Source organism: Leptonotus elevatus, chromosome 11 (assembly GCF_054856555.1).
Source record: "Leptonotus elevatus isolate MCC_2025b chromosome 11, RoL_Lele_1.0, whole genome shotgun sequence".
Classification (NCBI taxonomy): Eukaryota; Metazoa; Chordata; class Actinopteri; order Syngnathiformes; family Syngnathidae; genus Leptonotus; species Leptonotus elevatus.
The window spans coordinates 18,499,724-18,524,463 of record NC_141249.1 but is presented as its reverse complement, the minus strand read 5'-3'; the positions used below and the strand labels follow the sequence as shown (position 1 = coordinate 18,524,463).

Below are 24,740 nucleotides of genomic sequence, written 5' to 3'. Positions count from 1 at the left end.
CCCCTCTTTTACGTCTCTCTTACGAGATATTCCGAGACGGCGGCGGCGTGCGGCGAGAGAAACGGACAAAGAGCGAGTGGAGGTAGATGGAGGGAGGGGGCGCTTGTTGACAAATGTGCTGCTTTTTTTTTTTTTTTTTCTTCGTCATCGTCGTCTTTTGTGCTTTCTAACTGCTGCCATGTGTTTAATATCAGATGTAATCTGTTCCAGACCTCAGGGTTGGACAAGGAGTTGGGGTGGGGGGGGGGGGGGGGGATTATCGCGCTGGGATGGCCGCCATCTTCGCAGATGAGTAAAAAAAAAAAAGCAAACACGGCGCAGTTTGTTTAGTTGTTGCGAAAAAAGTTACACGAATATAAATCAGCTATTTCCCAACAATACGCACGCTTGCTTAAGTTGTGGGGAATTCCAGACGTTAGTCCAGACCGATGACATGGTTTCATTTCTGGAGAACATTATTATTCTCCCCCCCCCCTTTTTTTTTGGCAAGGGAGGGGGCAAATCGTGAAGTAACATCCCGCGTGTTTGACGTGTTTGAAATGCTACGCCTCGACTCGACCGTGTCCGAGGACGCGTACGTCTTCTTCTCTAGCGTGTTTGCAAAACATCTGAGTGCGTGTGTGCGTGTGTTCCCTCAGGACCAAAGAAGTGGATGAAATATGGTTCTCTTTTGGCTCCGTGCCCAGCTTTCACCACACGCACACACATCACCCCTTGACGCCGTCCCTGCTGGGCCATTTGGTCAGAAAAGGGGGCGGGGCTTCAAGCTGAAGTTTATAATGGCCCCAAACTAAGTGAGCAACACTCCACTTAGGAACACTTGAGGGGGGGGAAGACAACATTGCTATAAACCTGCCTGAAGGGGGCACTCTTGCACTCCTACCCGTCCGCTTAAGAGCTGAGAGTGTGTATGTGCGAGTGCTATAAAGGTGGCTGAACATCACATAGTGTAAAGCAGGAGGAGGAATGAGTCGGCATATTTAAGTGATGACATAACAGATGACTGTCTGCATGCATTAATGAGTGAGGGGGGTTAGGGACAGAGGAGGGTTGGCGGGTAGGTGGGATTTGTTCCTGGAAGTGTGTGAGAAGGCAAAGAAGAATGTTTCTGGTTCCTGTGTGTGCATGCATTTATGTATTGTGATTATATTTTTATTTTTAGTACGGATGTCCAAAATTTAACAAGTGACAAAGCCGTATTACTGGAAGAGGTTGGGCAACAATGCCACAAAAAGCCAAATAAAACACCTTTAGTCCACATTGTTACTTAAGGTGTTCGGTTTAGGGTTTGGGATTAGGTTTGCCCATTGAGAATGAATTGAAAAGGCAGACTTCCATGATTCCACTTCTATTGAGCAATGTCTACTATTGGGATAGGAATCTTAGAAGACAGAAGCACATAGTTGAAAGTTTCTTCCATTGTGGATATTGAAATTTAAAAGTTTCACTTCCAAATTGTGGTGTGTGAAGTTGTTAGAAGACTGATTTTGGGTGCAGAATAACAACTAATATTTCGGATTTCACATGTCTCAATTTTCACTACAATTTCAACTGACAATTAACTCAGTAATCGATTAATCTGTCAATTAATCGGTTAATCAGATTTTAATAAACGTTTAAATATCTATTAATTTTTTCAAAACAGGACTTTATTTTAAATTGACACGTTTATTCATTATGAGTTCAGTTACTGGTTTGGTCTGTAATGTGAGGAGAATCGGCAAAAATGTTGATCATTGTTTTTCAAAGTAAAAACAATTGTGCGGTTCAGATAATGGATGGATGGATGGAAACCAAACATAATGAGTCTGCTTTCATGGAGGACTCCAGAAATTTGTGAATATTTAATGTTGAGGAGATTCATCGATTATCAAGATAATGATCGATTTATATAATCAATTAGTTGTCGATTAATCGCTGCACCTCTATTTTTCACACTCAGATTTATGTTACATTTTGAATTGTATTCTTTATTTTTAAGTAGAAATGATAGCTTAAAAATATTTTTTTTGTAAAAATTCTTATTTTTGCCTACGATTCAATTTTTTTGTGTTTCCTGAAACATCTGAAAAAATGACTTAGGCAATTAATTTAAGAAGGCGTCGATAGCCACGTTGCTCAAATCTATTTATGGGCTAAGGTTCGAGCACAGTTGATACCTAAAGTCTGTATATTTGTTTTAATAATACTCAGGTTTAGGTCAAACCAGTCCGTCTAAAAGCTCAGTAGTTTTTTTTTTCCTAGTGGGATAAGGGAGGCGACGATTTGAGGGAGGCGTTTACTTGTCTCACGTCAAACAACACAACCGTTAAGAACGGCCATGCTCGACCGTTGTATGGGACAACTCAACCAAGGGACTTCAGAGGTGTACTTTTATGGACATTTGCTGAAATTCCGACGATCGTACAACATCAGGGGCGCTCGGACTGTCTTCATTTATGTATGACGCACTCTTGTACTTGCATGAAAACTTCATGTCATGATTCATGAGTGAGTCACGTAGAATAAATACCATCTCTAAACACATTCCGGGACGGGATTCAGGGATTCAGATTTCTCGTAGGGGTCCATTAGCTAACAGAAATAATGTTGTCCGTTTGGCTGAGCTATCTGCCCGCAGCTGCAACGCGCAATTACGTTTCCGCCGTTTTCTTTGTAATGGGCAACAGAACACAACAAAAAAAACAAGGCCCAATAAAAAGCATAGGAGGAACCGCAACTGGAGTGAGAACATGTGTTTGCGCGAGTCCTGTCCAAAAACAACACAGCTTTTACGTCGCCTTTCATTTCAGACGGTTGTTGACCCCGTCCGTTGTTGACGGCTGGGAAAAGTTCAGAGCCGCGCGGCGCTTGAATCTTTTCAGGGGGATTGGAGCGTGTCAGCACCTACGCACGTCACACCTTGAACGTTATGGCAAGTTTTATGCAACCGACTGCGCGGCAAATGTGCTCCGGCGTATGAAGAAAGATGTTGCGCTGTGAAGTTTGTGCAACAGATGTGCCACAGGAGGAGACGAGAGGCAGAATCCCGGCATTGAGTGTCTGTGTGTCCTGGCAAGAGCGACAGAAAAATGACCCAGCAGATTTATGGATGGGGGTGTTGGGGAGGGGAGGGGGGCTGCAGCGGGATGCGAGTAGAAGAAGGGAGACGCGACGACCAATAAAACATGAATGCAATAAATTGCCCCTCGTACCCGCTTTTTCATGGCGAAACCTCGAAATGATCTTCAAACATTGGCGATAAGATTTGCCGAGATTGGACGCTGTTCAGCACATTTGTCTCAGATCCCTTATCTGGTTCAATCCCCTCGCAGGAGCGCCTTGGAATTTGCCCAAAATGGCTGCTTCAAACAAAAATGGCCGAATTGCTATGTTCACTTTCAGGCAGACGAGAATTTCATGTCAATCGGTTTCTAACTTTCCAAATCCTCAAAATGATCATTCAACTTGATTCTCAATCTTCGCATACATTAGAAGGCATCGGTAAAACATCTTAGCAAGTTAGTGTCGACCACCTAACTAGGATACTTGCTTCCGATTAGGGCTCATTTGGATGTATTTTAAATAGATTTTACACCAATCTGAGAAAAATCTGTGATCAACCGTGATGATATAATTTGGGTGATCAATGATGTCATTAATCGTATTGGAGAAATAAGACTTTACAGCAAAAGCAAAGTGAAAAAAACATACGGTATAATTAATAATATAAAGTGGAACGATTCCATTCAATTCGATTCAGTGGGATAATGATTTGAGGGTATGATACTAGTTCCTTGTCGAAAGTAGGTTTTCCGATTTAAATCAGTTTTGACCCCCCCCCCCCCCCCAAGTAAAAATCCATTAAAAATGAATACAAACATCACGATATAGTTGTCAGGATTCACAGTAAATGCAAATAAACGCTACGATTGCTGTTAATACAAAATGTAGTGAAGAAGGCTTTATTGTAAGCACTACGGAGGAAGTGGGGGGAGGGGGGGGGGGGGCTTTTTATCATTTCAAATGAAAGGCAGCAGCGTGGGCTCTTTGAAGGAGTTGGGCACAAGGATCTGAAGCGTTATCTGTGCGGATGTTTGATCCGGCTGTTTCGGAATAAATGTGCAGTACTGTCCTTTGGTGGAAACGTAATAAAAGAGCATCAAACGGACCAAAAAAAAAAAAAAGGTTATGTTATCTCGGGCTTGACGGGAACAAGCTGTTCAGGTGAAAGTCGTCCACTGGCTTCACACATGGTCGATGTCCTCCTCATGTGAGGAGTCCAACATTACGTCGACTAAAACGTGCACTTTTTTAATATTTGATATCTGTCGCATCTGAAGTTGAAGCCGTCGCTGTTGATTAAAACCCTGATAACATCTTAGAAGAAGAAAAACCTGGCATGGTTCTGTGTTGATATGATAAAGGGTTGATTTTTTTTTAATTTTTATTAATAAAACTGCTATTTCAGTTTAGTCTTCAATTTATGACAGAGATAAGACAAGCAACAGACATAAAGCAATTTTGTGGAAGGAATTGTAAATCAGAACTTAAAAATCACCCTGTAGGATAGGACATGAGAACCTTCATATAAAGTGTCTGATTTTATGTTAAGATTCATAAAAGCAGTTTATTTTCATTTATTAACTTCTGTTATGTTTATAGTGCAATTTTTTTTTTTACTAAATAGTTGCATTTTTTTAGGTGATAGAACGGATTAATGACATTTCAATTAATTTCAATAGGGAACATTTATTTGATACTGTATGAAATCGGCATTTCGTTATGTCATTGGGTTGGCAATAAAAAAAACTTCTATTAAGGCTATGGTGTGATTTTAGTTTTTGTTTTTTGCAGGATCTCTGTGTGAAAGACATTTAAATTTGTGTTCGTACCGTTCACACCAACCCTTAAATATAGCCTGCGTAGCATAGAATGAGTGTGGCCAGTTTTACTTCACCTCTGCCTGTCATTAGCACGTCTACCTCTGCTTTACATGCCGCCAATACTGCAAATGTATTTATTTTTTTAACGCGGGCTTCTGTTCCCTAGCGTGGAACAGAAATAGGTGTTTTTCATTCTGTGCAATATGCCAGGCACATTTGAGGAAGATGGCAGCCTCACCGTGTGTTTTCTCATGGCGAGGGTGCGGTCGGATACGCGGATACCAGATCTCCACCTTGGCCACCCATGCACTCACACACACACACACCCCCAACAGGATCAAGGTCCGAGGAGGAGCCAGGTTGAAAGAAACTCGGTGCCCTCTTCCAATGGGATACAGACGCACCACACAGGGCGAGGAAAGGATTTTCTGAGCCAAGCACAGCACAGACATGGCGGCGAAGGTAGCCGACCGCAAACTTTCGCTCCACATGGCACACGTTTATTCAACTATGCAGTTTGGGTTTATTCAACAGCTCAGGAAACCCTGAGAAAAGGTGCGCAGAGACGCGGCGGCGTGGACATGAGAACCGCAAGGTCAAAGGCTGGGTCCTAACAATCCCACTGGCAGGTTACGGACCCCCAAAAAACGGGAAAAAAAACGATGGTAATTGCAAAGTAAGTGTAAGTGTGGGGTCTACCCACCACCCAGCAAGTATTTAGGGACGAAGGACATGCTAATTTACGCAAATAACCTGGAATCACTTGAAGGAAATATCTTGCTACGCTAACCCAACTTTTAACAACAGAAAAGCCCTCATCAAAACACAGCGAGGTTTAAAAATAACAGGACAAATCATAGCGTAGGTGCGTCAACATCAACATCCAGTAGGAGGAAACGCTTCACAGACACTCGAAACGGCGCAGAAACAACCACTGGGTTTAATGATGTGCAGCAGCGCGTACGTTTTTTTTCTTCTTACTTTCGCAGAATTTAAAGCTAAGGCTGAACAACACGGCCAGAGGGAAGTGGATTCATGTGGAAACAAATATTTCATAATACTGAAGAGTTTAATGTGCTTCCTTTTTGGAAGGACAACATCAGCGGTTTGTCTTTTTTTATTTTATTTTAGGAAAGTGAAACATCCATAGTCTTTAAAAAAAAATGCAACATCAAGTTTTTTGTGCTTTTTCTTCTTTTTGACATAGCGTAACATCATTAGATTATCTTCTTTTTAAGAAAGTACAACATCAATTGTTTGTCTTCTTTTTAGGTGCGTGCAAAACCAAATCATTCCTTGTCTTCTTAGGAAAGTTCATCATCAAAACATTTCTTCTTTTTAGGAAAGTGCAAAATCCATAGTACGTCTTTTGAAGAAAGTGCAACATCAATGGGTTTTTTTCTTTTTAATGAAAGTGCAATGTCTTTTTAGTAAAGCACTACATCCTTAGCTTGTCTTTATTTTAGGGACGTGCAACATCACAACAACATCTTTTCTTATTTTTTTTTACTTGCACCCAATAGTTGGTCTTCTTTTTAGGAAAGTTCTAAATCAATTTTTAGGAAAGTACAACATAAAAGGTTTTACTTATTTTTAGGAAAGTGCAACAACCATTATATGGTTGTCATTGTTTTCATAGGGAAATGCAAAAAAACAATAATCTGTCTTTTTAGCAAAGTACAAAATGTATAGTTTGTCTTCTTTTGAGAAAAGAGCAACATCAATTTTGTCTTCATTTTAGGAAAGTGTAACATTAATGGTTTGTCTTTTTATGAACGTGCAACATTAATTTGTCTTCAACTTGGGAAAGTGAAAAGCAATAGTTTTGAGTTATTTTTAGGAAAGTATAACATTAACATTTTGTATTCTTTGTAGACATATTCTTGTTAAATGCAACATAAATAGTTTGTCTTCTTTTTTGGGAAGTGCAACATCAATTGAATGTCTTGTTTAATTTGTGGCCGGTGAAAAATCAAGATAAAAGTTTTTCCGTAAAAGAAAGTCCGTTACTTTTATGTTGACGTGCATGTCAGCATAAACAAACACAAGCTGCTTTCTTTGAAAGGATTTGAGCATTGTCTCAAACACGGCCCTCGAGTAAATTGGAAAATCTGCGTTTTGTTGCCATGTTTTCTTTAACGAACATCTGCGACGAGGCTCGATTGGGACATCTGTTCTGCAAAATGCCAGGCTACAACACATTAAAGCTCATTATGGTTGCGCACTGCACAAACTCCACATCATCTTCCTTTTAAGATTTTAATTGACTAAATCAACAACATCTCCTCAACGCTTTACTTGGCTTTGGTATGCGAGGTTATGGTAACATAAATGCAACATCATCCACTCAAGAGCAGAGAAAATACTCTATTTAGAAGGTGACGTATGAATCTGTTTGCTCCTGACTCGATCCTGCTTCCTTCTTGATTCAGAACACGCTAATGCTAAAGCTAATGTTGTAATGTGGGGATATCCCACATAGGTCCAACCTCAAAACCTTCAGGTGTAGTGTAAAAAAACAACAAAAAAAACAGAGTTGATGATGAGGATGCTGGGCATCGTAATCGTTGAGTAATTAAATGTGAGGAATTGGATTGTGGGGAATTAACTACTAAATATTCAACTAGTTTCTTGACCGAAGAAACAAGATAGCTTTTGTATTCATATGAAGGCACTATTTTTTTTGTGTGAGACAGGCTAGTACTTGTTTTGTTTGCGAATATTATGACATTTTACCAAATTACCTTTTATAGTAATCATATCGCAATTTACCTATAAAATCTCAATTTAATTTTCTAATTAATATTTAACCAGATATCACTGGTTAATAATAGAAATTATTATAAAATATTAAATTATTATTTTACCAAATATCCTACAATAGAAATGATAGTAATTCTAAACATATTTCTATAATTCTTAGTATTTTACCAAAAACAAAAAACAAAAACTTAAAGTCAAGATTATATAGGGATTTATGGACGGCATCTAAATGTAACTTTAAATTATTCACATTTGACTGGATAACTTAATATAGAAGTGATATCAGGATTTATAAACAATTACATTTTTTTATTCTTTTAATTTACCAATACCCAAAACATATACACACATTTAAAGATACATCCATACAGATGTTTAAAAATCATTATTAATTCTTAAATGATCTTAATTTCTTTAAATCTCATTTCATAATATAGAGGTGATGTAGCAAATCATCTATATAATAAAATGTTTTATTATTATTATTACTACCTTACTTTAATGTCACTTTTCAGTGAATTATATTACATTTTATAACTACGTAAATTACTAAGGAACTGAAACTCAGGCAATCGCAGTTTTTTTTTAACCATTGCTTTTTAATTCAAAGCTATTTTTGAACCTCAAGCAACCTTCAAATAAAGGCAGGTGCTGAAATATAGCGTTTGCATATGCGGTACGTTCACTTAGTGTGTTTGTGTAGACGTCGCCATGCGTTCACTTGCTGCAGGGACTAATGAAGCAATAAAAGCCACAAGAGGTCCTCTCGGTCGCAGTCTCGCTGCGACCACATGAATGGGGCGAGGCGGGAATGGAACAAATGATGTGGGCCTGATTCCGGCCATGTACAACACGTGTTGGCCGCATAGCTTGACGCAACCGCTGGCACCTCGCTTGTGGCGATCATGTGCCAAGCAGTCCCATTCGCTGCGTGTGTGAACGTTATGGGCTCTCAAGTGGAAAAAAAAAAAAAAACTCCTCACAAATGATTTCATTTGTGCATTTTGGGTCAGTCTCGTCAGTGCGACTACTAGTGCAACTACTATGATTATAAGTATTGTCAGTGGCAAATTGTGGTTACATTCCATTGTTTTTTCTTATATATGCGCTATATTTTAACAATAAACTGGCAGGCTTTCAAATAATAGTTTGTTTGAACATTTCGGTGTTTAAGTATAAAAACTAAATTATCTTTTAAATAAGTTGATATGTGCTTAAAGCAGGTGGGAGGAGTAAACCCTTTTTTTTTCTTTTCTTTTTTTTTTTAAAGCATATGGCCATTATCTATTAACAATATTTATCCTTGTGTGGCAGCATCACAAAAAAGCTAGATGAAAAAATAAAATAAAATAAATATTAGACTCACTGAGGTTGTGCCAGGCAGCCCGGTGCCACGCAGCTCTCTGAACCAGGACCAATCAGCACGCCAGTCAGTTCTCGCATGTCGACCTGCACGTCCGTCACGTGGCCCGGCAAAGGTTTCAGCGCAGTCAATATCTTCTCTGCCAGGTTGTCACCATGGTGACCGACAGCACCTGAATTTTTTTGGGGGGGGGGGGGGGGGGGGGGTAACGTCTCTCATGAATAATGTATTTCAAGTTTCATAATGTAACACAAAACCTTCAGGCTTATATTAAAAAGCACCAAAAAAAAGTCAAAAAAAGTCTATAAGAACATCTGAACTTTATTTGGTGTTAATCATAAGCACTATAAATGGTGCCAGGTGTGTCTTATTAGCAGGTGTGTACACTTGTGCGATCACATTATCTCAGTTGTTTATTTTTACAGTAATTCCCCTCTGAAAAGATTGTTTTTTAAATCAACTGATTTGTCAAAGTTATTGGTTACATTAATTGTGGAAAGATATTTTTTAACATTTAAAATTATTATTATTTTTAACATATGAACATAATTATTTTTAATAGTGTTGTTCCGATACCGTTGTTTGGCCCCCGAGCTTTTGCAGTATCGGCTGATGCCGATAACATACCGATACCTAAGTTGTTGTTTTTTCTCAACATGAAAAAGCTGTCCTGCCATTGGTTCAGAGCATTCAAGGGCCAATAGAAAATCTTAGCTCGGCATGCTGCATCCAAAGTCCTATATTAGCGTCAGAATTATTGGTATCGGCATGTTATTTGTTCGTACTCACCGATACCGACATCACTGTTTTTAATGCAGTATCGGGGGCTCTGCCGATACCAGTATCGGTATCTGAACAACACTAATTTTTAACATACACATTAAAACATCAAACTGACATTGATAATGAACAGACATCCCCCCCAAAAAAAAATTTGGCAAAAAATAAAAATGAATAAATCACCCAATTTGAGCCGATTTTCTCTCTGTTGTAAAGTTAAACAAATATTGACTGACAGACTACAGTATATTGTAAAATAGTCAAATGTTCTGCCTGTAATTCTCTTTATTCTTGTAAGTGTTTAGGGACCAAAAACATTATTATTTTTTTAGTTAATAGACAGAATAATCTGTTTTCTGAATTTTGTTTTGCCAAATATCAGAATTGGCATCGACCTTAAGAGTGTGTAGACTTTTTATATCCACTACATGTGACCTGGAAAACAAACACGACATACCCGTGATGTCCATGGTGCGGTCCACAAAGATGATGGAGGCCTTATTGGGGGCCGTCTTCCTACGGTTCTTAGCCTGGGGGTGACCAGCCAGCTCCCCAGCAATGAGGCGACTCATGGGGCCCACGGCGAAGCTCTCTTCCCTGGTGCCGGTGGCCTCAAACAGGGCGTTCAAGGCCCCCGCCAGCGCCTTGATCTCCAACTGCAGCTCGGCAGGGAGTGCGTGCATGTCCACGTCCAGCAGGCTGGCGAAGCGCTTCTTGTCCGGCCGCTTGGCGTTGAGGGCACGTAGATCGGGCGGTAGCAGCGGGAAGAGGCGCGCGAAAGCGGGCGCCAGGAGTAGCTGCTGTGACACGGGGGCAAAGGACAGCGGCACGTGCAGGACCTCGGCTGTGTAGTTCATGTCGCCCATCCACTCGCACAGCTTGTCCTCCAGCTGGTCGAAGACGGGCGTGGCGCCGTCCAAGTCTGCAGATGTTGCCACGTTGTTGGCGAGCAGGTGCAGCGGGTGGGACACGGCCGTGATCACTACGCAGTACTGCAGGTGGCTGAGCGAGATGATATCCTTCAGGGTGTCCACGGTGCGTTCCTTCAACAAGGTGCTTACCTGGAGATGGGAAATGTACATTTCCATACATGGGCATGTTAATTCATGCAAAAATAAATAAAGTAACTCAATTTAATTCATTTTCATAACTCCCATTTATTGAAATGCCACTAATCAGTTTTCTTTGTTAACGAATGACAACAAATGTGAATTTAATGGCCATTTCGAGTCTTTTACAGATATTTACCTTCCTTTATTCACTTCTACTCATCTTTAGTAGGCTAACAGTTGAGTTGTGCTTTCCACTTTACTCCTTACATATCCTGAACGCATGCCTCACAATTCCCATGGGGAATGTAATCCAGCCAAACCGTTTGTATTTATTATTATTGCTCACCACAAACACCGCCTTGGGCTCGTCCTCACTACACGACTCGAAGCTGGAGAACTGCTTCACGTTTCGGGCTCCGGCGTCGAACAACGCGGTGGCACCGCCAGCACTCCAGTGGAGGACTTCCGCGCAGGAGTCGTCCATGAAGACCACCGCCCGGTTCACCTTGGCCAGAACCCGGTCCCACATTTGCACCGGGAAGTGCCACACCGCCTCCGGAGTAAGCATTTCGGCCACACAAGATGAGTCGGCGGCTAAACGAGTGACAGCTCAGGCCGGAAGAAAACAAACGCGTTGATGACGTGTCAGTTCTGCGTCGCGCAAAATTGACGTCACAACTGCGCAGCAGCGTTGCCATGGCGAAGGAGCATTATGCAAAAGCAGGATAGAGCTAGATAGATAGATAGATAGATGGATGGATGGATGGATGGATGGATGGATAGATGGATAGATAGTTTTTTTACAGTAATATTATGCGTTCAGGCCACATTTGAATGCAAAATGCAGTATTATATTCATTAGGTACACCTAGATTTTATTTTTGTGCTATTTTTGATGTATTAAAATTCTCTTCATGTGGTTACTGTATTTTATAAACTGTATTTATCTTGTCAAATCAATACAGTGATTATTATTTTGATATTTATTGTTATTTGTTTTTCATGTATAGAAATATATTTGTCTGTTATTTGTCAAAATTATATGTATTTCAAAATGTTGTTTTCAGTTATGAAATTACAACTCTTTTGGGTTTCCATACTAATGTACACTGTAACAAAAAGAAGAGGTCAAGATATTAAAAACAGTATAGTTCAATCAGTTGCACAATGCACACCAATGCAAACAATAACAAACATATTGTTAAATACAGTACAATATGGATTGTACTGATGTGCCTAATAATCTGACCACTGTATGTTCTTCAGCAAAATACATTATAGGTAAGAGGGCTTCATTACAATTAACATGCCCTCCTTCTGCTGACGGTCTATTTCATAACATAAGTGGATTGTAGTGAGGTGTATTTCACTTTTAAAGCTCATTATAGTGAGCAACAACAGCCCTGTGAAATGCATCTAATGCTGAAACCAATCATGCGCGGAACAATGGGAGCTAATTCAAGTCCCGTTAAATCCTCTACACCGGGCCCCATTCCATTAACGCTTCCAACTGGATGTGAGTGTCATTGAGCTGTGGTGCATTCAGGCAAAATCAGAACGTAGGAAAAAAAAAAGATTAGCGACCTTATCCAAAATTCCACCTTTGATATTCTGATTTATTTGTGGAATAAGAATTAGTCAGATTAATCCATCTGTTTTCATCAAGTTTAGGACACTGCCATTTTGATCCAGTACTGCCTTCTGCTGTCGACTGAAATTGACATCAAAGAGCCCTCGAGCTCGCCTTGCGAAGGTCACGGCTTACCTGTTGGATGGGTTTGATAGATTATCTATGGGATTTCTATTCTGTGTTAGCATTAAGCTTGGTTTATGCTTGATGTATCCGTGAAGTGCGTGCGGCAAAAATACGTAATTTAAGCAACCACTATCTTACGCGTGGCAGCTCCAGTTTTCTGCACCGCGCACCAACAATATATATTATATTATTATATAACAATTTTATATTTTGTATTGTTCCTGTAGACTGCTATTGTCAATAAAATCTGTTAAAAGCTTACATTATGGTGAAGTGTTGTTTGTATGCCATAGATGGCCCACACTGCCCCCTAAAGTCTGGGAGAATATTAGCTAACAGTAGGGCAAGCCAAAAAAAAGTAAACATTTACGTCGTTTCAGAGTAAAAAACAGCTTGAAAAAAATAACTTTTTGCTACCTCAACCTCAATTCAAATTTTTGCTTACAAGACATGAAATCAGTCAAGCGACGGCTCATATCTCCAAAACTCGTTAGTCCGTACACTCGTAAATTGGAGGTACCGCTGATTTATTTTTATCCCCTACTCTTGACTAACTCCTCGTGACAGAAAGGGGTTAGTGTCCCATCTGTGTGTGAGTGTGCATGTGTGTGTGTGAACATGCTTGGCGGGGGTGTGAATGTGATGACTATAAAGAGCCTGTTTGGCGAAGACGAGCCAAGATGACCCAGTTAAGGAGTTTTAATGCGTTAATGGAGCTGCGGGAGTTGTTGTGGGGAGGTAAGGGAGCGAGATTAGGACGTGTCCTGTTTTCTATTTGTTAAAAAAACAACGTTACATAAATGCAGGCGTTATATATCCTAACTCTTGCCATTTTTTTTTTTTTGCAGAGTTCAATGATTGTTATTGAAAAATGTATCAACTGGTATTTTGAAGTAACATTTTAACAATTTGAGATACAAATCGTATTTAAATTGTGAAAAACACCACATTGAGCCACACAACTAAGTGTGATGTGTTTTTTTTTTGTTAACTGCTGTTTGCTGAGTGAACAAGGAGCAGCCGCACTGCACAAAGCGCTGGCACCAAATCGGAGACGACAATTCATGTTTACCAGCCTCAAAGTGGATGTGCAGCAGCCAATTCAATTTGTTGCAATGCACAATTGGCTAACGTTTGATTCTCTTGCCTCGTCCTTTAGCAACACCTCTCGCAGCCTGAGAGACGGACTTGATGTGATTTTCCTCTGATGACACTTTAGCTCCGCTGTGGGGCCTCCTATTTATTTTTTTAGCTAGAATGAAATATTGAGATAGTGCAAGCACTGTGAACGCTTGCAGTTTGCGGGGTTTAGCCCCAGCGCAAAAAGTCCATAAGATGATTGGAATTGTCTATATTAATAGGTTAAACACTAAATATCCACCAACTACGGTGTCCAAAACACTTTAATACAAATTTAAACTCCTGATTATGAAATCCTGTTCGACATTTACAATTTAACCTACAGTATTTTTTTCTCTTTAATCTTTCTCCTGTTATTTACTGGAAAATTCACCAAGTTGCTAAATTTGTCATTTTTGTACTGTATTCTCTTTTCGCAGCACCCAAAATGCCACAAGATGGCGCCAAAGTCCTGGCTAATAGTAGTCTCGTTTAAAGACCCTGTAAAGTGAATTCCGAGATTTGTTTCTAAAAGTGGTGCCCTGAGATACGAGCATTCCGGGACCATGCTCGTAACTCAAAACAAAGTCGCATCTCAAATCAACTTTTGTGCTGATCTCGCGAGATGATGCTACTAACATGAGTCATTCTTCGCAGAGGATCAAGAATATACGACTGTGATTACGGTTACATTGTCTTTCTACATGTGTCAAAGAGTTATAGGACTGCAACAGAAATTTAATTAGTGTTAGCATTAAGATAGCAGACAAAAAGTCTAAGCTACGTTGCAACATAATCAGTTCACGCACGCATACACGCACGCACACACGCACACTGCTGTTCCTTTGAAGGCATAAACAGTCACTCACATCTGGATACCATCCCTTCTCTTTTCTTTTTCTTTCCACAAAGACCCCTGCTTAGCTTGAGAGGGGGGCTCGCAGCAGTTTTTCGACCACACGAGGATCACCGAACGCCTTGAAACCAGAGTAAGAATAACAGTGGTGCGATGGCGAACATGGGAAAAAAATAACTAGCATAAAGCAATGTGCATCCTGTCGAATAAAAAAAAAATAATAATAATAAAAGTTCTCAAATTAGGGTTTGTGAATCATAGATTGGTAGTCCACAAAGTAATAAACAAAAAATTATTATGATGTGACATAATGTGTTTGTCAATTTCATTAGCACATCAATAGCGTTTTTTCACTTTATGTTAGCATTTAGCTACTAGATTTTCGTGTTGTGTTGTTGAACATTCAGCATTGTTTTTGTTTATATGCACAATACATGATTCACGTTTTACAGCAAAACTACAAAGGTCCTGAGACTGTAGTCTACACACACGCGCGCACAAGCACACACGCCGCAGTTAGCGTGAGTAATTGTTTCCTACCTGTGGTGCTCTCGCAGTGAATGTTTGATGAGGGGCACAAAGTTGCATGCTTGGCAGCGTATGAGAGCACTAACTGCTCACGGCTAATAGCAGCCCAAATGTGCTTGCGTGGCTTCTTGGCACTCTTGCTTCACATTTGCACACTTGGAGATGGAGCTGGTAGATTTCACGTCGGCGCGAGGTGAACGCTACTGTCGCCGACGCAGTGGGAACACATGTGCGCCTCGTTTACGACTATCATTGAGGGTGACTTTAAAGGGGAAGTTAATCGTAAACATTTCTTGACAAAAATATGTGACCTCACTCGTCTAAACATGATATTCTGATTAATATTACATGTGTGGAATATGAGTTCTGAAGCAAAATCCAGCTGTTTTGATCAATATCAGGGGGTGGCCATTTTGCCACTTGCTGTCGAGTAAAAAAAAAAAGACATTTTGTTCAGGCAACAACCAATAACAGCTCAACTGTTTTCTAAAGCTGAGCTGTGATTGGTTGTTACCTGAACAAAATGTATTTTTCTTTTACTCGCAACTGTGATGTCATCTTCAGTCAACAGCAAGTGACAAAATGGCCGCCCTAAAAACTAGGCTAAATACGGTATTCTGGTTAAAATTGTGTTAGTGGAATATGAGTTAAAGGGATACTTGACTCATTGAGCCATTTTCGGCAGTAAAAAGTTCATATTTTGTCCAGAATGAATTTGCTAACTTAATTATTCTTCATGTAGAATTAATACCTTTAAAAACACATTTTCCACTTGCTGTCGACTGAAGATGATTACCTGTGCTGAGGAAGTAGGTAACGACCAATCATGGTTCAGTTTGCTGACCAAACCCAGAAAACAGGTGAGCCATGATTGGTCGTTACCTACTTCCTCAGCGCAGGTGATGTCATCTTAAGTCGACAGGTGGAAAATTGTACTTATCAAATTCATTCTGGACAAAATACTAACTTTTTACTGCCGGAAATGGCTCAATGAGTCAAGTATCCCTTTAAGCAGCAAAATCCAGCACTTTTTATCAATATCAGAAGGCGGCCCTTTTGCCACTTCCTGTCAAGTGAAAATAACATCACAGTTGCTCAGGTAACAACCAATCACAGCTCTACTTCAAAAAACAGGTGAGCTGCGCTGATGTCATCTTCAGTCGACAGCAAGTGACAAAATGGCCGCCCTCTGAGATGGATAAAAACTGCTGGATTTTGCTACTTAACTCGTATTCCACTAACTGTATTTAGACTGTTGGGGCTGCGTAGAACATATTATTGTCCCAAATTTTTTTTGACTTCCCCTACATAGCGCAGATCCATTAAAATATGTCGTGGATCAGACTAATTCATGTGAGCATTCAATTTATTTATTTAATTTGAATAATTGCTGGTATGAATCTTGATGAGCTAGACCCCAGGCTGAATTCCATGATGTCCTGATGTCAAAAACACTTATGGCCGTAGGGATGATTCCCGAGTGGATCTAGGGTCTAATCCTACATGGACCAGATGCTAAATCCCTTCTGGACTAGGCGTCCTATCACATGAGGTCCCAGGACCGTATCCGTCAAAATTCATTTGAACTATTTCTATATATTTTAAAATGTTCCCACTTTTGTTAACAAGAGTATGAAAACCTATCATTTTTTTTATTGCATTAGAACGGATATAAAAATTGTGATTAATTGTGAGTTAACTAGTGATTTGTTATGCCCCTAATTTTTTATATTTTCTTTTAAAAAAAAAGGAAAAAATAATTACAATTATTTTTTTATTTTATTAAAAATTAGGGGTGTCAGGTGATAATTTTTTTTTTATCGTAATTAATCGCATGATTTCACTAATTTTATATCTGTTCTAAATGTACCAAAAAAAAAATCTAGGTTTTCATACTCTTGTTAACAAAAGTGGAAAAAAATGTTAAACTAATAGAAATAGTTAAAATGAATTTATGACGTCTATATCCGTCAATGGCAGTGAATGAGTGAATAGATCAGTCGATTCCCATCCAGTCCTGGGGCCTTACACCTTGTGGACCTACTAAAGTGCTTTGTTTCTTCCCCCCATTGTACCTGGGGATCCCATTATTGTGACCCAGAAATTTAAGCACTACTTGCAAGTGTTCAAATCACATTGTGGTTCCTGGGCTCAGGGGGGGACTGCAATTGGCCCCTCAAACTCAAACTTGTATGACACATGTACTGTACACCAAACTCACAAACAAAAACATCTGACAAAAAAGAAATTTGCCTTATATTTTGCTTCTGGCGAGGTCCCTGTGGCGGGCCTGTTCAGCACATTTCTCCCGGCGAAAACGACAGTCAGCGCTTTTTTTTTTCTTTGCAGGGGGCTATTTTTATCGCAAAAAAAGAAGGCAGGCACTACAACTTAAAGAAAAATGGAGCGTTATGGATAAAAGCTCTTTAAAAAGTGCCTTGTGCGGGATGTTTGGCACTTGAAGTGTATTTAGCGGACTCTTGGCACGGCTTCACCTGCTGGCAACATGGCGGTTAACAGAGGGTGAAGGAGGCTCGGATGAGATAAAAATAGAGATTCTATTTCGGGATCGTTTGAAGATAAAGATGTGCTCTTGCTGTGAAGCCTTCCTGGATCGTCTGTGGATTCGCTCCAGAGAGATTCAATGCACACCTGGTTTCAGGAAGACATACATGCCCCCACCCCCGCCCCCCCCTAATGTGCACCATCCTACACAGGATTGTTTATTATGACACTGCAGCTTGTGCACCTCGAATTGCAAATCAGTCATTTTTGCAGCTGCATGCATGCATGCATGAGGTGACCCACGGGAGGTTCTCCAAGGGGGCCTTTTGAACCCCCAAATTGAACACGATCGCCCTCAAGGGTCTCCAAAGACAACATATGAACTGCACATGAAAAGAGATATCGATACAGCTATTTGGTCTGTAGGGATAGAGAAAATAAGTGAGGTGAAGTACCAGAAGAATGATAGCCAAATTTGCATTTGACCTACATGTAACATATACACACTGAAGAAAAGGGGTCCCAGGAGTGACCCTTGCGGGACCCCACACGTCATATCTTACTAACTAATCATTCTATTCGCATGCTGCTTCATCAGCACTAAAAATCAAATACCATCTGACGCAAACATCGGGTTTTTTTTCACATAAATGCATGAATGTGAATATTACACTCACTCCACCGGCATCATTAGCAGCGTGAACCTCCGCGAAGGCTCAAACACACACACAGCAGCAGCAAATCCCCACGGTTCCTCGCTAAAAATAGTCAGGATCACTTTCATTCGTCATGGCAGGAGAGGAGAACACAACCTCTGCATATGGATGTGTACGCGTGCGTGGCGCGTGTTTTGTGTGGAGGTGTGAAGTATGGAGTAAAATGTAGGACACGCGCCCGCACACACACAATGGGTGACATTAGAACAATCTATAAATATCTCCTATGTGTGTTTGTCACGCACATTAGTCTCCCACGTCCCCTCATTTGAGCCACGGGAGCGTCGTGCTGCAATACATGAGCGCTTTAATTGGACGGGAAGAGAGTCTGATGAACAGGACAGAGTTCTCACTTCTGACCAAATTTGACACCAAACTCTTAAGGATGCCGACTAACAATCTTGAAATCTAGAACTTGAGATGCGAATTGGCTGTTAAAGCCGAAGGAGGTTAATGTAGGTTATTTTAAACTAAGGAGGAAAACCTTATTCATAGGTTCACGCGGCTGCATCAGCAGGCCATTGTACACTGATATGTTTTCAAAAATGTGAATAAAAGATTTGAAGCGCTTCGGACAACAATGGTGTAGATCGGGGGTCAGCAACCTCTGCTGTCAAAAGTGCCATTTTTGGTCAAGTAAATAACAAAAAAATGTGTCTGGAACACCAAAATATTTGAACATGTGATGAAGGAAATAATTAGAACTGCATACTTGTTTTTTCATACATTTGAGATTTCTCATTTCTGTCAGATTTCTGACCATTTTTATGGACATATTATGGTAATTTCCAGCCTCTCTACTTCCTTTTTTGGACATTTTATGTATTTATTTAAATTAGTTCCTGCCTTTTTTTTTTTTTTGCTATAAATTTTTTGACATTTTTGGCAATTTTGTGGACATTTTGTGGTAATTTTCAGGATTTCTTCTTTTTTGGGGGGCATTTTATAGTTACCTTTTGAATGTTTTCCTTTCTGCCATTAAAAATAAATACATCTTGAGTGAGGGGAGAGGACAATTCCAAAAACATTTTATGGTCATTTTCAGCCTTCTTTTGTTTTGGGGTATTTTATGGTTACTTTTTGAACATTTTCTTTTCTTTTTTTTCTTTTTTTCTTTCTTTCTTTTCTTTTTTTTTTTTTTTTTTTAAATTCAATTCTCTAACATTTTGGGCAATTTGATAGACATTTTCTGGTAATGTTCTGGTTTTCCTCTTCCCTCTCGGGCATTTTCTGGTAACTTTTTAGGCATTTTCTTAAAAATACTTTTTTATCTACCTTTCGTCTCTTTTTCTGACGACTACATATATATATATATATATATATATATATATATATATATATATATATATATATATATATATATATATATATATATATATATATACACACATATATATATATACACACATTTCTACTATTTTAATTTTGTATTTTTTAAAAAACGTTATTTATTTTAGATTTTTAGAGATGATACCGTTTGGCTGTTTTATAATTATGACACATTACCTGTTTTGTAACCAAACCCCCCAAAAACTAAAGGAGATGGAGTATAAATCAGATAAGTGGATACTGGTGTATGCGCTTGTGATGGAATCCACTTGGACGTGTGCTGGGAAGCATTCCATTAAAGGAGCTTGACTTCACCTGCAGTTGTCTCTGAAGTCTTCCAGCGTCTGCTGCGCCATCCATCCATCCAGACAGACAGACAGACGGAGACCCGACCCTTTGACGCGGAGCCAGTCACTTCAAACCCGAGTGAGCTTTGAAGGCTGTTGTTGTGCACTCGGATTCATCTGTTTGTATGTTGGCTCGCTCCGCTCTTTCTTCTGGCATTTCCTCAAATGAAAGACATATTGCCAACGCTGCCGCTAACGGGTAGAAGAAGAAGAAAAAAAAACGACGGGGGAAAACGGCGTCCAAATGTCATAGAAGCGCCTACAAGTCAAAGAGGACTTTCGATGAAAACAGATTAAAAATATGATTTACATTTTAAGGATGATGCTGAAGTAGCGAGTTTCTGCTGATATTAACTAACTTTGTATAACAAATATTTAATCCCACTTCACTTTTTGTGTCAGAAGGTAGATGGTAAGTTAGTATTCCTTTACGACTTGATGGCTAGTTTGTTTTCTTTTAAGTAACGGTGACAAACTGAAGTTTGCGCAGTAACGGTGTCAGAAGCGGGACCATTTATTATTATGCTGACATCTCTGCGTGGTTTCAAGACGAGACGAGAGCGGCTGTTTTTTTTTGGCTATTTTATTTGAACTACATTTACGGGAAAGCCATATTTCTTGGCTCCAAATTGGAGGATATAATATAAAGTTATTCTGAGAAGTATACATTTTGCAAGTCAGTCATTTCCTGCCCACATGTCTTCCGTCAGCCTCAAACGGGAGCAGCTCCGTAAATTTAAGAGCAGAAATACCAACTTGTGATGCCAGCACCATTTTTCCTGCACTCCCGTTCGCATTGTTCTCGTTGGGTCTTACAAATGTTGTGTGCATGTGTGTGTGTGTGTGTGTGTAAAGGAGGGCTGACTGCCAACGTGCATGGATCGAATGAGCCCAGAATAGAGTGCGAAGATGGACCGGGACCAAAGAAATGATGGTTTCATGATCAGAGGGCCGCAGCTGCTCGACAGACCGTGTTAAACGTCACAAGACGTCTTAGCCGGAGATTTAAAATTGAGCTTTTTTTCTTCGATTTTTTTTTATGGAGAGATTGAGATTTAAGACATTCAAAAGAGTCTTCATTGTTATATGCGTCAGAAAGTTGATAAAAAGTCATATAAAGTTCAATTTGTTTTGTCTTGTCGTGTAAATAAAAATGAAGCCCAAAAATCTCGCGTCACATATCCCTTAAAGTTGTACAATTTAACAAAAACTTTTAGGGGAAACGTTTCTCAAAAGAGGCGCGGTGTTATGAGATCATTGGTGTCATAAATTAGTGTCAGAAGTGCGATTATTTGTGTATTTCCGTGATGAATGGTGTCAGAAGTGGAGTGATTCATAAAGGCGAATGATAAATAGTGTCAGAAATGTGGTGGTTAGATTTTTCTGACCAAAGGTGTCAGAAGTGGGGTCGTTAGGGTATTTCTGTCAAAAATTGTTTCAGAGGCGGGACAGTTAGTGGAGTTCTGTGATAAATCGTGACAGAAGTGGGGTGCTAGATAGGGTTCTATGACAATTGGCGCAGAAGTGGAATGGTTTGTCAATGGTGTCAGAAGTGGGGTGATTAGTAGAATTATGTTAAGAACTGTGTCAGAAGTGGGATGATTAGTACTGTTCTGTGGGGTATTGTGACAGAAGTGGGATGATTAGTGGAATTATGTGATGATACTAAAAGCATGGTGGTTAGCAGAGATGTGCGATCATTGATGTCAGAAATGGGACATTTAGTAAGGTGTGTCAGAAGAAGGATGTTTATAGAGTTCTCTCATAAATTGTGTCAGAAATGGGGAACTTTTGAAGAGATCTCTTATTTCAGAAGTAGAATATTAGTTTAATTCTGTGAAAAGTGGTGTCAGAAGTTGGATTGATAGGTATAATTCTTTGTTTAACGGTGCCAGAAGTGGCGTAGGTTCAGTGATAAACAGTGCCAGGAGCTGAGAGTAAAGTTTTGGCCTAAATATTTTCAGAAGTGGAATGGTTAGTAGACTACGACTAAACTGGTGTCATAAGTTGGATAATTAGAAGTGTTCAACAATCAATGGTGTCAGAAATAGGACGTAAGCGTAAATCGGCAGTATGATTCAAAAGTGAAATAGGTTTAGTTGGGTTCTGCAAAAAATTGTCTCAGAAGTGAGTAAGCTCGTTGGTGTCAGAAGCTGCACATTATAGGAGACAAGTTAGACATTTTATTCCAATCTACGAGCGACAGCGCCATTTTGGAGGCAGCTTTTCCAAACCAAAAACAGCACATCCAGTTTTGGTGAACTTGTTGGTGGTCCGCAAGTCAACAAGTGAAGTTTCCATGCTAACTTTTTGGAAGTTGTCCTGTTTACGTTGTCTGTCCTTGGTCGGTCCCTGGTCCAGAGTTTCGCTACAAATGTCCAAATAAGGCGGAGAGACAGCTGAGCGCTTCGCGCCTCCGCTTTGCTGTTTATCAGTCGCGCATCCTTCCTTCCTTCCTTCCTTCCTTCCCTCGCTCGCCAACGTGTCACCAAGCGTCTGCAGACTCTCAATTTCAGCTTTTGATTTACCCGTGCTGGAGGTCAGCGGCGAGCGGTTCGAGCTCAAGGCTGGAAAAGCTTGGCAAACCTCGCAAAATCAAGTTGCCTTTCCCTGATTGTCTCGCGCTCATGTGTTTTCTTTTCTGTCAAGGACTTTCTCCTCTCTTCTCTTTATGAATCATTTCCTTTTTAGCTTCTCTTGACACACACGTGTGCAACATCTCCGCTCCCCCGCTGCTGCTGCCTCTGCTCAACTTCTCCCACCGGGATATTAGGAACAGCAGGTTCTCCTGGCGCGAGCGTGGTTCATATTTAGCGTTTGACAGGGGGGAACGCCTGCTTGTTAACCTCCAGAGACAGACGGATGGGATGAAAAGCTAAAACATATAAATTTTAAAAACAGGATGGAAAGCAGGGGAGGGAAGGAACATCCTTTACCTGGTGAGGTGTGCTGATAAATGGTGTCAGAAGTAGGATGATGAGCAAAATTCTGTCAGAAAGGGTGTCAGCAGTGGGATATGCTACTAGAATTCTGTGACAAATAGTGTCAGAAGTGGGGTGGTTACTTCAGTCATATGATAGATGGTGTCAGAAGTGGGGTGGGTAAGAATTCTCTAAAAATGCTATCAGAGGTTGGATGTTACTAGATTTATGTAAGGTGAGATAGCTTGTGGAGATATGTGATTAGGGGTTTCAGAAGTGGGATGATTAGTAGATTTGTCTGCTAGATACTGTCAGAAGTGGGATGATTATTAGAGTTCTGTGTCAAAAGCAGTGTTGGATAAGTTAAAGTTGGATATGTCAGTGTATATCTGTGAGAAATGCTGTTAGAAGTGGGATGTTGAAATCTCTGATGAAAGTGTCAGAAGTGGGATAGTTAAGAATTCTCAATTTTTTTTTATCAGAAGTTGGATGTAAGTACAGTTCTGTGACAAATTATGACAGAAGTAAGATGAGCAGATGTATGCTAAATAATGTCAGAAGTGGGATGATTATTAGAGTTGACAAATGTGTCAAAAGCAGTGCCGGATAGGTTAAAGTCAGAAGTTGGATCTGTGATAAAATGCTGCTAGAAGTGGAATGTTGAAAACTCTCATGAATGTGTCAGAAATGGGATGATTAGTGGAATTATGTAATATATGGTGTCAGAAGCTGTGTTTAGAGTTCCATGAAGTGATGTGAAGTGGGATGGCATGTGGACGTCTGTGGTGAATGGTGTCAGAAGTGGGGGGTTGGAGTTCTGTGACAAATAGTGTCAGAGGTGGGATGGTTCATAGAGTTTGGTGTCAGAAGTGGGGTGTAGGTAGAGTTCTGCAACAATGTCAGAAGTGGGATTCTATAAGAACTGCATGATTAAAACAGCGTCAGAAGTGGGACAAGTTGTGCAACAAATTATGTAAGAAGCAAGATGTTAGTAGTCCAAAGTGGGAGAGTTGTATTTCTTAAACAAATATGTTCAGAAGTGGGATCACTAGTAGAGTCTTAAACAAATCGTTTCAGAAGTGGGATGTTGGCATGACAAATGGTGTCAGAAGTGACCACATACACAGCATTTCTATTTGTAAGTCAATGTCAGGGTATGCATGCATGTGCGTGACAAGAGCGAAGTGGACGCGCGTGTCGTCCCCGGGTGAGCGCTTGCAAAAATGTCGACTGGTGCACGCGGCTTCATGACTGCACCACTGCAGGCTAACAGGCGAGTGCAAACATCACACACTTGCAAAGGGCAAGTCAAGTCAAAAAAAAAAAAAATCACAATAAATTAAACACGGCATTCTGATTAATATTGCGTTTGTGAAATATGAATAGGAAAAATCCACCTGTTTTTATCCATCTCAGGGGGCGGCCATTTTGTCACTTGTGAAAATGACAACACAGTTGCTCAGGGCTAAAGTAACGACCAATCACGATTCAACTGTTTTCTGGGTTTGGTCATGTGACATTCGCAAGCTAATGCTGCATTTGAGGAAGGTGGGAAGTCGGAATCATCCCAATTGGATTGTTCCATGGTGATTGTAAACAAGAAAGATGGCTGATTCTGATTATTTTTTGTTCTGGTTCACACAGTCAGTGCAAATCACATTGAGTTGTGTGAAGTTACTTGTTGTGAATATCTGAATGAATGGTATAATAAATAAAGAGATAAATATGTTTATCATTGTTTAAATTATGTTTTGCCATTTACGGGGGTCACCATTGTCGAGTGACATCCGATTAAAATTGGTCCGTAAAGTCTGGGTCTTTTTTTTTCTTTTCTTTTTTC

The 24,740-nt window shown here is 40.0% G+C and overlaps 1 protein-coding gene across 1 annotated transcript in view; it reads right to left on the bottom strand.

Moving 5' to 3' along the window:
- Positions 1 to 11,470, bottom strand: part of scfd2 (sec1 family domain containing 2) — an 88,119-nt gene extending 76,649 nt beyond the window's left edge. The window contains exons 1-3 of the mRNA XM_086090226.1: positions 11,170 to 11,470; positions 10,229 to 10,832; positions 8,995 to 9,163 (exon numbers count right to left, since the gene is read on the bottom strand). Coding sequence (XP_085946352.1) covers positions 8,995 to 9,163; positions 10,229 to 10,832; positions 11,170 to 11,391 — 995 coding nt within the window. The 5' untranslated portion in view covers positions 11,392 to 11,470. The remainder of the gene's footprint in view (positions 1 to 8,994; positions 9,164 to 10,228; positions 10,833 to 11,169) is intronic.
- Positions 11,471 to 24,740: the final 13,270 nt, after the last annotated feature.